This window comes from Castor canadensis, chromosome 3, assembly GCF_047511655.1.
Source record: "Castor canadensis chromosome 3, mCasCan1.hap1v2, whole genome shotgun sequence".
NCBI classification, from domain to species: domain Eukaryota; kingdom Metazoa; phylum Chordata; class Mammalia; order Rodentia; family Castoridae; genus Castor; species Castor canadensis.
The window spans coordinates 199,347,701-199,364,911 of record NC_133388.1 but is presented as its reverse complement, the minus strand read 5'-3'; the positions used below and the strand labels follow the sequence as shown (position 1 = coordinate 199,364,911).

General features: G+C 53.4%; 1 protein-coding gene across 3 annotated transcripts; it reads right to left on the bottom strand.

The window, feature by feature from the left end:
- Positions 1-4: 4 nt before the first annotated feature.
- Positions 5-16,855, bottom strand: Adck5 (aarF domain containing kinase 5). Of its 3 annotated transcripts, XM_020170989.2 has the most exons (15): positions 16,722-16,855; positions 8,602-8,705; positions 7,435-7,584; positions 2,471-2,546; positions 2,161-2,361; positions 1,944-2,084; positions 1,751-1,864; positions 1,524-1,655; positions 1,356-1,439; positions 1,203-1,284; positions 1,060-1,138; positions 878-969; positions 537-789; positions 348-464; positions 5-263 (listed from the first exon to the last, which is right to left on the bottom strand). In XM_020170989.2, the coding sequence occupies exons 1-15, from the start codon at positions 16,839-16,841 to the stop codon at positions 158-160; spliced, it is 1,851 nt and encodes a 616-aa protein (XP_020026578.2). In that variant the 5' UTR covers positions 16,842-16,855; the 3' UTR covers positions 5-157. The 3 variants fall into 3 exon arrangements, with proteins under 3 accessions (XP_020026578.2, XP_073925559.1, XP_073925560.1); XM_074069458.1 differs by having other exon boundaries at positions 1,356-1,655; XM_074069459.1 differs by lacking the exons at positions 8,602-8,705; positions 16,722-16,855 and having other exon boundaries at positions 1,356-1,655; positions 2,161-2,356; positions 7,435-7,571.
- Between the last annotated feature and the right edge of the window lie 356 nt (positions 16,856-17,211).

Below are 17,211 nucleotides of genomic sequence, written 5' to 3'. Positions count from 1 at the left end.
TCATTGCATTGTCAGAACCACAGTGTATACCCGCCCCTGCCCCCGCTCCCCATTTCAGGGTAAGACATCCGTGTCACCGGCCTTGGCCAGCTCTGTCTGCTGAGGCTGGAAGCCCTGCTTGCCCCAGGCTTCCCTGTGGTCATCCTGGCCCCAGGGCTTAAGTCTCCAGGTACTGGTAGAGCTCCTCAGTCTGGGGTAGAAGGCCCAGGTGGACCAGAACACGAACCAAGAGGGCGGTGAGCCGCATGGCCAAGGTCTCCAGCCTGGGATGCAGGTGGAGAGGGTCACAGGCTGGTGGGGAGCTGGCCCCAGGCCAGCCACTCAGCCAGCCCCATGCATTCACTCACCTCAGGGCTACCTCAAACTTGAGCATCTCCCAGACGACCCTGATGTGGCGCAGGAGGCTGCTACTGTAGATGCCCTGGTATGATGCACCCACCAGGCGGCTCCAGCCTCGAATAGCACTGTGTCACACACACACACACGTCAGTCCACTGGCCTGCTGTTCCCCAGGGCACCCCCCTTGGGTCACCAACCTCTTGGCCATGAGGAAGTAGCGGTCAACAGGGTTGCCCAGCACTGCAATGGTGGCACGCACAGTGTTGATATTACGCAGCACAAGCAGCATGGGCCGTGGAAGCTCCTTGAGCACCTGCATAATGTTCTCAAAGTGGTCTCGGGCCATGTCCTGCATGTAGGCCGCCTCCTCAAGGCTCAGCAGGTGGGAGCCCCACAGCTGGCCCAGGCGCACCGGCCGCTGCATGAGCACCTCAGAGAACAGCAAGTAATCTGTGGAGGAGATGAGGGTGCCTAGTCAGGGCTCTGCACCTGGCTTGCACCTGCTCCACCCTGGCTGCTGCCCAGCACCTGCCCTCACCTTGCACTCCAAGTGCAGCTGCGTGCGCCTTCATCGCAGCGTCATCCCTCAGGATGATGGCTCGCCACAGCTGGCATAGGGCTGACCGGTCCCTGCGGGAGGACCCAGCTGTGAGCCCCCTGCTCCAGCTGCAGTGAGAGGGGCCCAAGGAGGCCAGCCCACTGGCGCCTCTTCCATCTTACTTCTCATCCAGGAACTGGTAGAGCCCATGGTCCAGCAGCACCAGCTCTGCCTTCCCGTCCGAACCTCTCCGCACCAGAACTAGAGACAGCGTGTTAGATTGTGTCCTTCCCAACCAAGACCCCACCCCTGGGGGCTTTCCTACCATTGCCAGGGTGGGGGTCTGAGTGGATGAAACCAGTGTAGAATATCTGCTCTGCAAAAGCCTGGATCAGCTTCTTTGCTACCTGGGAAAAGGATGAGCTGTGGGGTGGGCATGGGCCGTAGCCACTGCCCTGCCCCAGCACACGGCACTCACATCCTGCATTGCCAGCCCCTGGCTCTTGATGGCCTCCACATCATTGATCTTGCAGCCATCACAGAAGTCGGCCGTCAGCACGCGCTGGGAGAAAGTGAGGCTGAGCTCAGTGGACCCATGCTGCTGGTTCTCCCGCCCCCCCCCAAGGAAGGGCCCAGGCCAGCCCACCTTGCTGGACTTGTCCCAGTGTACACGAGGGACCACAACATAGTTGAAGCGCTTCAGCTCCCGTGCACAGCGCTCAGCATTGTGGCCCTCATTCTCGAAGTCCAGCTCCTGGGCCAGGGTCCCCTTCAGGTCCTGGGAGCCACAAATGGATGGTTTGAGTCAGTTCTAGGCTTGGTGCCCACTACCAGCTATCTCCAGACTACAGTTCCCAGCAGTGGTGGCACTACCTGCAAGACCCAGCTGAAGCTGAAGCTGGGATGCATGAGCCCCACAAGCTGCAGCAGGAGTTCCAGTGTATGTATATCCCCGTCAAAGCGGTCCTGCAGGTCAGCATATTGCACCTGCAGCAGGCAGGAGCGCTATGAGACTGGGGCCACCACCAAAGCCCAGAGCCCACCCATTCCAAGATGACCCAGGCACCTTCACAGCTACTGCAGTGCCGTTGTGCAACTTGGCACGGTGCACCTGGGCCAGGCTCGCAGCAGCAATTGGCTGGTAGTCAAACTCCTGGAAAAGCTCATGTGGCAGTGCACGGAAGTCTTCAAGGAACAACTCATCCACCTGGCACAAGCATGTACTTGGAGTGACACCAGGGCTAAAGTGACAGCCTCTCTGCCCTCCTGTGGACAGGGCTCACCTCCCCGAGGTTCCGCGTGAGGGCTTTGTCTTCCAGCACACGCAGTGTCTTGATGTACTCGGGTGGCAGCAGGTGATTGAAGGAGCACAGCCCCTGGCCCAGCTTCACATACAGTCCCCCGTTGCGTATGGCCCCCTCCACCAGTGCATCAGCTGCCCGCTGGTGACACGCAGACATCACTTCTGCATACTCCGGGCTGTTCTGACCACAGGCATGGAGGGGAAGCTGGGGGCAGGTGTCCACTCTCTAGAGCCCCCAGCACCTGCTACCTCCAGCATGCTCCCCTCATGCCCAGGACAGGAGGACAAACCTCTTCCACTCCTCGCAAGACGACATTTGTGCACCACCAGTAGTCCAGGGAGATGTTTAGGCCAATCCTCAGGGACCTGTAGGCAGAGAGGCTTCAGCCCTGTCATGCTGGCTCTGGGGACTCCCATGGGGTCCTGTGTCCTGAGCCCTCTCAAGGTCTAGGCTCTGCCCGCTGCTGTGCCCAAGGGGATGCTGGGCTGGGGTCCAGCCTCTAGCTGCTCAGACTCTTTGTGAGCTCCTAGGGCATGTCTGGCCCCTCTACTTGGGGCCTGCAGGTGCATCTCAGCCTCAGTCCTGCACAAAGCCACCTCCTGCCTATGACACATGGGCACCCAAGAGAAGCAGGGTGGATGGGAGGGGGCAGTGCTGGGAATGGAGGCAGCAGAGTCACAGGAAGGTCACCAGCAAGGCAGAGAGGAAAGGAGGGTCTGCAAGATCTGGAAAAGCAAGGTTACCTATTGCTCCTGTGGATGGAGCCCTGAGGTGGGGAGTTCTCAGAGCTGGAGCCCTCACTGCAGTTCTTTATGGACTTCTGTGGGCCTGAGAGGACCCTGCTCTCCTCTCACAGCCTAGCTAGAATAGTCTGGTGAGGACTGTCTGTACAGCTCCTGCTACTCAGCATGGGAGGATGCAAGGCCAGGTCCCTTTTGGAAGGCCTCAGCAGGCTTAGCTGTTCCGCCACAGGAGGGCCCAGAATGAAAAGACAGGAGGTCTCAGACTCCAATGGGAAGGGCCCTGCCTTGCCAGGATGTAGGTGCTTCTGTCACCACAGTAGTGATGCACTTAGGCCATGCCCTGCACCTGCTGAACTCTACTCCACAAGCTGGACACAGAAGACAAGCAGGAATCTGCACTGGTAGCAGAGTGAGCAAAGGACCCAGGGCTCTTCTGAGGTTCCCGAGTCTCCAGGGGATGCCCGTCTTTCTGAGCAATAGTATTTAGTGGCCCAACGTGAAGGTGATGGCTACAAGCACAGCACTGAGGATGACAGAAACACAAAGGAAGAGATGGGGATGATCCTGCTTGGAGTAGTAGGTGTCTTGTGAACATGGGGGCCTCTGCTATCCAAGACTGGACATGTAGAGGTAAACGCGAGTGGTGTGCACGCACAAGCACAGCCCCAGACCTGGTCTGCAGAAGCCTGGGTGCAACATCACTCTACCAGGTCTCTACTTGAGGCACCAGGCTCCTTGGAGAACAGCTGAGCAGTGGAAAACCAGGACGAGGCTGGGGTGCCCATTCCACACCACCAGTTCCAGGAGGGGCCAGAATGCTCAGAAAGGACAGGAGTTGAAGGACATGGAAAGATTAATAGTAAAACTAGCAGTGGATATATATATGGGCCCCCATAGAGCATTTTCAACATGGTGGTTTAAAAAGTTTTTCATGAAAAAATGTTAAAAGATTTTGAGTGGTCCCAGCATGTGCGAGGCCCTGAGTTCAAACCCCAATACTGCCTTCTCCAAAAAAATGGCGATTTTTTAAAAAGGGAGTTAAGAAATGGGAATAGTGGTGCACAGCTGTAATCCCAGCTACGCTGGAAGTAGGAAGATCATGGTCCAAAGCCAGCATAGGCAAAAATAAACTAAAGCTAAAAGGGTTCGGGGTGTGGCTAAAGTGGCTCACAAGAGCCTTGAGTTCAAATCCCAGTACTGCAAAATTAATGAAGTAAGTAAATGGTTGGGGGAGGACACAAGCCAGGTTGAAGTGGCCCTGGCAAGCCAAATTTGGAACACTTCACAATTAAGCAGAAATGTCTGATACTCTACTGGTGTGCATAAGTTAATGTATAAATGGGAGAAGACATTACAGAAAGATGTCAAGCAAGAAATGTTGAGTGATGAGTTAGAAAAACCACCATTTGACACCATCAGGTTGTACTGAGAGTGAGTGGAGGGGCAGTGAGGTGGACAGCGGTATCATTTCAGTGCCCTGCTGGATACAGAATGATGATAAGGAACCAAGCAGTAGAATCTGAGGGACACAGGTATGTGCCAGCTGGCTGGAAACAACACAGCACATGTCACCTGTGTCAGCCTGCACACTGTCAGACAAGCCCCAAATTGAGGGGACAGTGGGCACAGCTTTCCTGCAGGTTAGACAGCAACTGCTCCAGTATCTGGTCAGTGGCTTCACGGACATCTTGGCCACTTTGCCTCTGCAATGAAAACAGCCCAGGAGCTGTGTGTTCTGATAAAACTTTATTTACAAGGCCCACACTGGGCACTTGCATTTGGCCCAAGGACCATACTTAGCCAACTCCTCTTGTACAACTTAACAGCCTGGAGACTTGGAACCTTCCGAGGGTGAAAAACTACCTTAAAGGCCAGGCCTTTGCACTTTTTCTGCGGATTTTTTTTTTTTTTTTTGAAATATTAAAAAAACCAAGGAGGACATGTGGCACAGTGCGGGGCACACAGCCCTCCCCACCACAGGGGGGGCCACCCGCCACAAAAGCACCAGGGTGCAGGAGGGGTGACCCCCTCTTCTGTTCATCTCGGTCCCCAACCTTGAGGAAAGGGCAAGGAAGGTGAGGGTCAAGCCAGATGCCACAGTCCTGCCTTCCGTGCACCACCCATAGGTGGGGCAGAGAAGCGAGGGACCTGCTGGCAGAATGAGAAGAGCGAGTCCATTCACAGTGAATGTCTGTCCCTCGTCTGGCGTGGTGTAGGTCCATCTGGGGGAGCACTGCGTCACCACAACCATCTGTTTCTTGGGGATTGACTGCCTCAACCCTTGCAATCTCTCAAGTAACAGAAGCATCTGTTACTCATTATGGGCCCTGATAGTTTATGCCAGCAATGTGATTAGCGTTCAGAGGCTGGGGGGCAGTGAGTCAATCAGCCATGCCTGCATATTGAAAGCCCTGGACACTGGTTGGCAGTGTGGCTCAAGTGGGAGAGCACCAGCTTAGCAAGTGTGAGGCCAAGTTTAATCCCCCTGTAGCGCCAAAAAACCACCTAGGCTCAGATGGGATTTCTGGGTGGGCAATATTGCATGTGCAGTGTCCCATACAGGTGGCAGGAGGATCCCAAAGTTCTAAATGCCATGGGTGTCTCTTCCTCTCCTGGCTCTTGCTATCACACAGCTATAATTGGGGATCACTGTAGAGAGCTATCAAAACTGAGAGGCTGGGGTGTGGCCAGCAGTGGAGCATTTGTCCAGCGTATGCAAGGCCCTAGGCCAATCCCCAGTGCCAAAACAAAACAAAAAACTGAGGAAAGTCTGCAGGGACCCAAAATTGTAGAGCCATCTCACTTCAGCTAGTGTGAAGTGAGGGTGGCCCCAGGGACCCCTAAATGTGTAGTTGATGTCAGAAATTCTGGGCAACTGTGGCGGTCTGGAGAACTCTCCCTTTAACCTTGAGCCTGGCCCACCTTGAGCAGTCATGAACGCCAAGGAGACGCTGAGGCTACTTTAGAGGTGCCACCAACGACCCAGGACTGATCCTATCACTAACAGATGTTCCCAGGAAACTTCACCTGGTGAAGTGAATGGAGTCTGCAGGCCAGAAGGTTGTGGTGTGTCAGGTTTTGCTTTGAGACGGGGTCTTGCTCTGTAGCTCCAGCTGGCCTGGAGCTCATGATCGTCCTGCCTCAGCATCTGAGTGCCAGGAGTGCTGCACCTCCTGACTGTGGTTATATGAGAGAGCACCCTAGTTTACACAGAACATAAACTAAGGCATTCAGGGGTAACCCAGCATGTTCACAGATTATTCTCAAATTAAAAAGAAAAAAGTGTTTTTTGTGTTATTCTTACAACTTTTCTGAACATTTGAAATGATTTCAAAAAACAAAGGGAAGCTGGGCATGGTGGAGCATGACCCTAATCCCAGCTATTCAAGTGGCTGAGATGGAAGGATTGAAAGTTCAACACCAGCCTGGGCAACTTAGTGAAAGCCTGTCTCAAAAAAAAAAGAAAAAGTTTTAAAATGTGAGCTGGGGATGAGGGGGCCTATGTATAAGAGCACAGGGCTCAGAGTGAGAAATCCTGCCTGAACACCGGGCACCTCCCACCCCTCTTCTGCTCTCCTATGCAGCTTGCTCCCAGCCCTATTCTTGTGGTGAGCTGGTCTGGCCCTAAATTACTCCCCAGCTTGTGCCTTCCTTGGGCTTCTCTTTGCTACCCTGTGTTCCAGGGGGCCCTGGGCCTACCTAGGGATGTTCCCCAGGCCTGCCTCTCCAGTACCCATTGGTTTGGAAGTGGGGAGCATGCAGACTTAGCCCAGTTTGGCCCCTAGTGACAAACTGTGAAACCCATCTTCCTGCTGAGTCAGTGCAGGAACAGAGAGGACTACTAACCCGTCATTGGGAACGCCTACAAGCTCCAGGAAAACCAGCTAGGGGGACAGGCATGGGGAATAACCGTTGTTCTCAAGGCTGGAAATGTTCAAGCATCCAGCCACCAGGGTGCTCATGATGACCGCTGGAGTTAATCTCAACGAAGCATTTGATGAAATGCCTGAGGACCTTGGGAATCCTGAGACCCAGGCCCCAGAAGGCAGCAGAGCGGAATGGAGTAAGCTCTGGATGGGAAGCACCATCCCAAGGGGCTTCATGTTAACTGAGGTCTCTCAATGCCAAGAGCTGGCACCCATGAGCCTGGGCTCAGTGGGAACGCCACCCCAATGCACAGAGAGGAAGGAGTGTGAAGGACCTTTAGCAACGTGCTAGGAGTGGGACAGCCACTCCGCCTGGGCCCAAGCCACTCCATCTGGTGGGGTGAGAAGGAAAGTGGACAGCTGTCTGTCCAGGGCTAGTGGCCCCTGCTCAAAGATCAAGGCTTATGTGGAAGGGTCTGTTGAGGCTATGTCCAGCATGAGACCCTCTTTTGATGGCCCCTCAACTATACACTGCACTGCCCACCCAGTAAAGGACACCTGGAGTTCCACCCCATAGCCATCTGAGGTGGGCGGGGAGAAGGCCACACCACCACCTGCCTCCGCACTGCCTCAGCCTCTCCTACCTGCCGAAACGCCCGAGGCCATCCACCGCAAGCCGCAGTTTCTTCTTCTCCTGTGCCTCTGCTGTGAAATAGCGTACTCCAAGGAGCAGGGGCACCCCCACCACGGTGATGGGGAGTACCCTCCTCCATAGCAGTGTGGGTCTCGAGACTCTGAGGGGACATGTGGGCAGGCACTGGGAATGCTGCTCCCACGAGGCTGGGCACATGGCCCATGGCTCCCTTCCTCCCTCGCCCAGAGCTCTTGTGTGCAAGGCCACCTAGCCAGACATCCCAGTCCCTGAGCCCGTAACAGTACGGATGCCAGGCGTCCCAGGGGCAAGTCTCCCTAGGCTTCTCAGCCAGGTTGGCACAGCTCAAAGGCAGGTCTACAGTCCAGACTAGGGCCACCTGCACTGTCCAGAAGCCCAGCCACCATCCCCACTGGGATGACTCAACTAGATCATAAGTCCTGGGATGGGACGGTGAGACCTGGAAATACAGAGGTCAATGTATTATGTGAGAGTTCAAAACAAGGGAAAGAAGCTGCATATTGCCCAATATAGCAGGCACCAACACACACTGAACACGGTAGCAGTTGGAGCATAGCCTGTGACCACATCCAGTGTCCTATCTGTCCCACAAAGGGCCTATGTGTAGTAACTGGGAGGAAGGACCCTCGCTCTTGCTCACCAAGCCATGACTTGAGAGAGGACGCACTCACCCGCATCTATTCCAGTGCTCCCACCCCTGGCGTGAGCCAGCCCATGGCAATCCCACCCCTCCTGTTTATTTGGTGATCTGCCAGCGTCTGCTCATGGTGGCGCTGCTATAGGGAGTATCTACCCCGAGCGTGCCTGCTCTCGGGTCCCAGGGCACTGCATGGAGGTGCAATGCACCCTGTCTTGGAGCCACAGAAGGTCCAGCTGGGCCCTCCACCTCCTGACTTACTCCTCAGGCCAGCCTGTCCTGGCACCTCTCAGGGCTTGGGGGTGAGGACAATGTGTGTATTCTCAGGAAAACTAATACCTGCAGGGGACCTGCAGTCCCCTCTTCCCCCCACCCCCCTGCAGCCCAGCTTGGCCCCTAGCAGTAAGCTGTGAAGCCAGTTTTCCCATCTCTATGCTGCACAGATGGTCACCTCCCTGCCTGGGGAAGGGCACATGCCTGAAGCTACAGGGGACTTGTTACCTTGCAGATGGACCCCTGAAATTTCTCCTGAAGAACGTGGCAGGGCATGGCCAGGGCTCCTGCCTGCTCCGCAGCAGAGCGGAGTGGAAGTGGCACAGTCGCACCTGCAAAGAAAGCAGTTTGGGCTCAGCAGAGGCAGGAACAAGCCCTCAGACCTCGCCACCTCCTGGCACTCACGTGGGCCTAGAGTCAAGTTCCAGCAAGCTAAATTCCCTACTCAAGTACATCTTCAGACTGTATGTGCTTCCAGGCTCCCCCCTGGACTCTGGAATGAAGAGACAAGCCACCTCTTGGGAGCAAGGCTGAGGGCAATATATCCAGGAGGAAAGGCCCAGGGGCTTGAAATCTCTGAATGTCTCTTTACTGCCTGCAGGAAGAGGCTGCATCATGATCTGACCCATCTGTGACAAGACCAACCATCATTCTTTTGGTTGCACCTGTGACTTGTCTGTCATTTACTATTTCCTGCTGCTGAGACACAAGACTCTGGCCAGTGGGCAGCCTTCTGCTCATGGCCATCGAAGCACCACTGTCTCAGACACTCACTGGCAACCTTGTTCTTTTGTTCTTGTTTCTTTGAAATAGGGTCTCACTATATTGCTCAGGCTGGCCTGAGACTCCTGGACTCAAGTGATCCTCCCGCCTCCACCTCTTTTTTTGTGGTAGTGGGGCATGAACTCAGGGCCTACACCTTGAGCCACTCCACAGTCCCTCTCCCCCTTTTTTGTGATGGGTTTTTTCAAGATAGGGTCTCACAAACTATCTGCCCAGACTGGCTTTGAACCACAATCTTCCTGATCTCTGCCTCCTGAGTTGCTAGGATTGCAGGTGTGAGCCACTGGCCCCTGGCCGCCTCCATTGTCTGAGAAGCTAGGACCACAGGCTTGAACACCAATGCACCTGGCTCCCAATCTTACTTGAACTGTGAGGTCTTTTTTTTTTTTTTTTGGTGGGACTGAGGTTTGAACTCACGGCTTCATACTTGCAAAGTAGGCACTCTACTACTTGAGCTACACCTCTAGTTCATTTTACTCCACTTGTTTTGTAGATGGGGTCTTGTGAACTATTTGCTTGGACAGGCCTTAACTGTGATCCTCCAGTTCTTAGCCTCCAAAGTAGCTAGGATGACAGGTGTGAGCCACTAGTGCCCAGCTAACTATGAGGTTTTAAAAGTTCAACTGTGAATTCTTCTAACAAGTTAGTGTTAAGAGAAAAGCCTGCACCATATCACACTATGGGGCAGATGTGTCCCAACTGCCTTCTGGATAAGGCACACAACCTTGCAGACAATGTCAAGGACTTCAAAACAACACAAAAGACAAAGTCCATGACCTGTCATCCCAGGAGAACAGGGGCTGACCAAACCCTCTGCTCAGCAAGCCACACACAGCAGGCCCTGATTCTCAAGAAAACCAGAGGCAAGAAGAGCAGCCCTCAGGCAGATGAGACTCATGGGCACCATCGTATCTCTGGCCCATCTGACACACACCTCCTGACCTTGGCCACCTCCAGTGCCAGGGCATGCATAATGGCAAGCCCAAAGGACAGCAACTATGACCATGGCTGTGGAGGGACACTCAGCACAAGCTAGCAAGTCAGTGCAGGGCGGCTGGCTTCAGCTGTAATCCCAAACATCTCTGCCTCACCCAGGAGCCCCTGGCCTCACTCTTCCTCACTGGACATGGCACTCACTCAAGATAGCCCTCCCCCAAGGAGCCTGAGACAGAGCTCCAGGGCTAGTCAATACAGCACAGGGCGAGGCAACCCTGAGATCTAGGCAGCAGGTGGGACTTCCATGTGGACATGGTGTCCTCAGAGGCCTGAGGCCAGGACAGCAGAGTATCTCTGAGGAGTGGGGCCAGGCTAGTGTGGCTGGAAAGCAGAACCTGTGCTTAGAACTGGAAGATCCACTCCAAAAGAAAAGAGTGAGCACAAAGCAAGCTGGAGCTGGGCAGGATGTTTTAAGGCTGTCCAGCAGAAAGGAAGGGAGTGGAATCTGGGCTGGACTGGGACCCCACTTGAGCAGAGGCCACACCCTCAGAGGGCAGCGGGAGGAGGCCAGACCCAAGTGGATTCTGGGCAAAATGACCCAAGGCCAGTGCCTGAGTCCCAAGGGTATCTACCATCATTGCATCCCTCCTGCTACTCCAGTGGCCCTCAGGGGTTTTGCAGTGGTTCTGACCTTCCCAGCAAGACCAAAGCCCCTGGATAAGGAATGACACCAGCTGCCAGCCACCAGCTGCACCTGGTGTTCCATGGGTGTTATCGGTGACCCTGAAATACAGCAAGCAATCTCAAGAGCAAGACACTCTCCAATCAAGAAAGCCACTGTGAGTCACGATCTGAACCAACAGTGTGGGTGCTTGTTAACTCTCGCTGCTCTATAAATACCTGCAACTTCCCTAACAGAGTGAAGAAGGTGGGCTGGTAGGGTAGTTCAGTGGTACAGTGCCTGCCTAGAAAGTGTGAGTTCCTGAGTTCGAACCCTAGTACTGCCAAAGTACTGCCGACACAGCTTAGGCAATCACTCATATACCATACCAGGTATAGTGTAAGCCATGACCAGGTCCCAATTCAAAGAACACCCAGAAGAGATTCCCAGGACAACAGGCAAATCTGAATGTGAACTCAGCAACAGACCATTAGGGAATTATTAGTATGTTTAGGCATGAGAAGACACACGGTCACATGAGAACATGTCCTTGCTTGGGGGATGCATGTTAAATGTCCGGGCATACTTTCAAATTGTCTAATAACAACAACAAAAATACTTGTTTTCAAGTAGAAATAGAAAACACCAAGGCAGCACATTAATAATAGATAGCTCTAGTCAGTAAATATCTGGACAACTAATTATAGGTTAAAATCTTTCTTTTTTTTTTTGGAGGTACAGAGTCTACAACTTCAAGCCAGTCCACCAGCCATTTTTTTTTTTTTTTTTTTTTTGTGATGGGTTTGTTTTCAAGGTAGGATTTCTCAAACTGCCCAGGCTGACTTCAAACTGTGATCCTCCTGATCTCAGCCTCCTGGGTAGCTAGGATTACAGGTGTGAGCCACTGGCACTGGTCCCCAGCAGGTTAAATACTTTCAGTGATGAACTCCTGAAGTGATGGATATGCTAATTTACCCTGATTTTATCACAGCATGTTAGTATACACCTGTTGAAATATTGCACTGAACCCACTGAATATATAATTATGTGTCAACTAAAAATAACAAGTTGTACAATAAAGTATTACGGTACAATTGGGAAAAGAATGTTTTTTGTAAAAATTGTGAAATGCCAGGTAGTGTTCCACACCTGTAATCCCAGCTAATTGGGAGGCTGAGGCAGGACTGTCATGCACAGGACTGAGGGCCTCCTGGGACACGCAGTGAGACCTGTCTAAAAACAAACATTTTTGGAAGGATGGGGAAGTCTTAGCTCCCATTTCCTGCATGGGAGGACAGGAAATGTTTCTCTTTTTATCCCATTTCTCCCTACTTTTAACTTGTTATGCTAAACTTTTTTCCTAATAAACTTTACTATTACTTTTACTATATGATAAAAAAAAAAAAAAAAAAAGAGGGGCTGGCTGGTGCCGTGGCTCACGCCTATAACCCTAGCTACTCAGAAGGATTAAGGTTCAAATCCAGCCCTGGGCAATTAATTCAGGAGACTCTATCTCAAAAAAAACAAAACAAAACCAAAAAACCATCACATAAAAAGGGCTGGCAGAGTGGCTCAAGCAGTAAGAGCACCTGCCTAGCAGGCATAAAGTCCTGAGTTCAAACCCAGGGCCACCAAAAAAAAAAAAAGGTGAAGGGTATAGCTCAGTGGTAGAACTGAGCCTATTATGCACATGACCCTGGGTTCAATCCCCAGCAGCACACGACAAAAAAAGCTACAAGAAATGTGCTTTGATTCTGAAAGTCCCAGATAAGAAAGTGGCATGAGGCAGCTAGCAAAGGGTAGGGTCCTCACCTGGGGTGATTCTGTGCCAGGATATGAACTTGGAGGAAGGGTGCTTTTGGCAACAAGGAGATGGGGGCAGGAGGCCACTCACAAGAGAAGTGCACGGGCTCACTGCAGGTGCAGGTGAAGCTGAGAACCTTGGCAGACTGGATGGGCTTTGGGGGCTGAAATCATGACCCGGGCCCTTACCAGCCATGTGACCTGTATGTTCCTCTCTGCCTCAGTTTCTGTGTTCATAAAGCAAGTATTACTGCACAATTAAAGTGTGAATCAAGCCCACAAAGCCATTTGCAAATTGGTTTGGAGCAGTGGCTGACACAGCAAGTGCTGGGAGTGGCTGCCAGCAGGCACTGAGGCCATGCTGGAATCCCACACTGGGGTCAAGAATCCCCAACAGTCTCCAAGGTCTCCTCTGCACCAGCCCCTGGCTGGTCTCCAGTGCCCCTGCCCACCTCACCCCAGATGACCAATATCCAGTTGCTTGGCTGGATTCTCTATTAAGAGTGTCAGCTTCCCAATGCTTTTCAAAAGGAAAAAGGTTTGTTTAGTTCAGAAGAGAAAGGAGACCATTTCCAACAATGCAGGCAGGTTATAGAGTGCTCTGGCTAACTGGAGCAGAAGGGGAGGTGAGGCGAGCTGCCTGCGGTTTCCAAGGAGCCACTGGTTCAGAAGCTGTGCCAACAATGACAGATAGGGATTACTCTGAGACTCAGCATTCAAAAGAGAAGGATCCACAAGCAGATTGGCCAAAGGCAAGGAGCTGGAGGAGCAGGGCAGAGGCTGCAGGCACCCACACTGAGGTGAACAGGAGCGGGGCCAGGCTGGGACTCATGCATACTGCCCAAGACCATGGGCTGAACCCACCGTCACACAGCTGCCACCAGAGGGGCCTGCACCCCACAGTATTTCTGACTTAGAGAAGGCGTGTGGGAGAGCTGCGCCAAGAGGGTACACCCTCCATGTCTGACCACCTCTGCCAGAAAAGGTGAACAGTCCTTCAGGGGAACTTGAAGGAGCCCCAGGAGGGCTTACCTCCAAAGGAGAAGCCTGCACAGGCTTCTCCAGCCTCAAACAGGCCTCAACGGTCAGTGCCCCTCAGGTTTTCTGATGACATCAGTGCAGTGGCAGTGTCCAGATCCACCCTCGTGCTGGCAGGTGCACACAGCCCTTCAAGTGCTGAGTGCCAAGTTGTGCAAGGCTGGCCAGGTCTGCCCACCTCACTGCCCTTTACCTGGTGTGCCTGGGAAGGGGACCTTCTCTCACACCTCTCACCTGTGAAAAGAGGGCACCTTGTGAGGCTGGAGAGGTGAGCTCACTCGGAGCTCAGAAGCATGCCAGGAAAGGTGGGTGTTCATAATAGGGACTTTCACATAGATTGATCATACAGTACACAGCTGACCCTGCTGGCAAAGCTGAGGGTGGGACCTCGTCTAACTGTTCCCTCAGCCCACACCCTTTCCACTGGTAAACTGGCCTCAGCATCCTGTATTAAAATCCCACATGTGCAGGGATCCCCAGTCACAGTGCTGAGGACATTGTACCCAAGGGTTTGGGAGAACAAGTCAAGGCACCTGACAAATAACTTCTACATCATTTTTACATTAAAACAGATGGTTCTTTTACAGGCAAGAATACTACATTTGAATTACTTTTAAATGAAGCTACAAGACAGGTGTGGTGGTGCACATCTGTAATCCCAGCATTTAGGAGTCTAAGGCAGGAGGTCCTCGAATTTGAGGCTAGCCTAAGCTATGTAGCAAGACCCTATCTCGGAAAAACAAAACAAAGCAAAAACGAAGCCAGAAGTGCTGGGTGTGCCCCCAGCTCCTGATAATTGCCAGCCACTGTCAGGGCTCTGATGGGGAAGCTGAGGTTGGAGCACATAACACCCAGTGCATCACTAGCCAGGAGCACCATGGCCTCCAACCACAGGCCCCAGTTTTCTGTGGAACCAGCACTGCAGTAAGAACTCTGGCTGTATCTTGTTATTCCCCACACAGAATCCAGAACAAAGATCTTCCTAATAGACCCCTGGCTGCTGTCCTGCCTGCAACCCCCTCCGTCCCACCCCCATCCTCCTGGTCTTGCCTCCTTTTTTTGGTGGCACTGGGGTTTGAACTCAGGGCCTTTTGCTTGCGAGGCAGGCGCTCTACCACCTGAGCCACTTTGTCAGCCCTTGCCTCCTCTTTCTCTGGGTGCCTCTGCATCTTACACACTCCTCTCCCACAGTCCTCAGGTCAGACTGGCATGACAGTGAGGGGATGGTATCTATCTCCTGACTGGACTGCAAGCAGGGTTCACCTTTCAAGCCCTTTGCACTTCTAGCATCAAAGATGGGGCTGGAATTACCAGGGGCATTCTGGTAAGTGTCTGCTGGCAACGGTGGACAAACACAGGACTAACCAGATTCCACACGGCCCTTTGCCAGGCAATTGGCAGAAGGTCAGAGTCAGGAAAGAGAGGGCATTCTGGCCCTGCACAGGATGTCAAGTGAACAAAACCTGGTGCTGACAACTCCAGAGCCCCAATAGGGCAATTCAAGTGCCTGGCTCCCTCCAGGTGGAATACCCAGCACTCTCAAGCTATATCTCAAATCCCCACCACATGAAATAAACTACCAGAGCCCAAAAAGAGCATATGGAGCCAAGCCTGCAGCCATACTTCTTAGAACCCAATCTAGAGCAATTCCCACCACACCACAAATCACCCAAACCCTACCACTAAACCACTCGCAAACAGGCCAGGATTGGTCCCAGGACATTCTCCCACACAGCAGTCCCTTACCACCCGGATTACACACTCTGGTCTGCCTGGGATAGTACTGGCCTACAATGGTCCCAGCAGCCCCTCCCCCCCTGCAGTTTAGACAAGAGCCCTATGCCTTCTACAAAGGAGTGTGTGCATGGTCTGTCTGCAGAAAGAAACACTTATCCAGAGTTCCTCTCCAGTGACTGACAGAAACCTATGAAGTAGCAAAAATAACTCTTAACAGATACAACAAAGTTCACAAAGCAAAGTGTGTGCTGGCAGAACCATGAGCACATGTGCTCACACTAAAAGTACAAGCTGAACCCTGTGATTTTCCAACACCCTGTGAATCAGGCACAGACCATTAGAGGAGGATGAAAGGCGACCAGACAAATCAGTCTGGGACAAGAAGAAACAACTGCTGAGACTCAGGGTAAGACCTGCAACAGAAAAACTAAAAAAGGCAACCAGAACCGGGCACTTAACAGCAGGGTCCACAGCCCTTGTGCACCTCAACAGGAGAGGAAACAGCACAGAACCATCCCCAAAGTCAGAAAATGAAGACTGGGAATCTGGGCCAGGAGACAGGGGTCTAGTGACCAGGAATGCCCTACCCTCTTCCAAGACCGTGTGGCCCTCTCAGAACCAGCCAGAACTCAGAAGCTGGACCCAGAGGGACCCAGCTGCCCTTGCTGGTCCTGGACGACTTCAAGTCAGGCGATAACACCTGCTTGTCCACTCCCTGGGTCTTGTCTAGAGGATTAAGTGACCTGGACATGTAAAGAAGTTTGCAACTATAAAGCGCGGTCGCAAAGGCCAGCCCAGGGTCTCTGCCTGACTCTCAGACTAACAGAGCCCCATCATGTCAGCCCAGAAAACACTCTCACTCCACAGCTGCGCACCGCAGGCCACGAGTTAACTGAATTTCTTGTCTATCAGTATCTAAGCCTACAAGGCCATGCTTACTAGAAAAAACAAGCTCTGCAGAAAAGTCCAAGCTGAAAGGAACACGGCTGCGTAAAGGACCATAATCCAAGGAGCCTCCAAGGCCAGGGGAAAGCGAGGACATCTCCAGGGTCTGAAGCCGGGGAGTCAGGGAGGGGCGGGGACGGCGGATTCGCTCCGCAAACCCGAGCAACAGAGCGGACGGGAGGGTCCGCGACAGACAGGGGCAGGAGCGTCCATGTGTCCCCGGGGGAGAGGACCCTGGGGGCTGAGACCTCTCATGGACTATCAAGTGGTGCTGGGTCTCCCCGAAGGGCCTGGGGGCCAGAGGCAATCTGAAGGTGCGAGAGCTCTCAAGAGCCCTAGGGCTGGAGGGCCGGGATGGGGCCGGTGAAGTCGGGGTCCCGGGACGGGGGTCCCGGGCATGCGGGGTTGGGGTCTGGAGCTGGGTCCGAAGCGAGGGGATCCTCACCGGCCACCACATGCCTCCTCCGCGCTCCGCGAGGCTCCGCCGCAGAGCTCCCGGCGCCCAGCAGGCCCTGCGGAAAGGTACACAACGCGCCTGCGCGTCCTGCACGTGAGCCCCGCACATGGGGGGGCGGTGACTGCAGGCCACGCCCCCAGTCGAGCCCGCTTTTCCGCGGCGCAGTAGCGCCTCCTGGCGGCCACCGGCGGTCTAGTCTTGGTCTCCCAGACCGCCTTGAGTTGGATGGACTCTCATTCTCACTCCCCAGCGGGTCCTTTGAACTTCTCGGACCACGTCATCCGCCATTGCGACTGCAGCAAGAAGCAGTCAGGATGAGGCATGGAAGTCTATCTAGGGGTTTCCAAAGGTCTTCCTCGCCCGCGGCTGGTCCCCACTCAATACTTCCATGCGGTGGATTGTGGTGAGTCTTTTTAACTTCGTCAGGATTGACTTTCCTCTCTGCGAAGTGAGGCGGTAACTCCAGGGTCATGCAGGC

Coding starts and splice junctions, on each gene's coding strand:
- Adck5 (XM_074069458.1), bottom strand. CDS start 16,841: ATGTGCGGGGCTCACGTGCAGGACGCGCAGGCGCGTTGTGTACCTTTC. Junction 7,585..8,601: donor TTCAGGGGTCCATCTGCAAG/GTAACAAGTCCC, acceptor ATGTCCCCTCAG/AGTCTCGAGACCCACACTGC. Junction 2,362..2,470: donor TCTTGCGAGGAGTGGAAGAG/GTTTGTCCTCCT, acceptor GCCTGTGGTCAG/AACAGCCCGGAGTATGCAGA.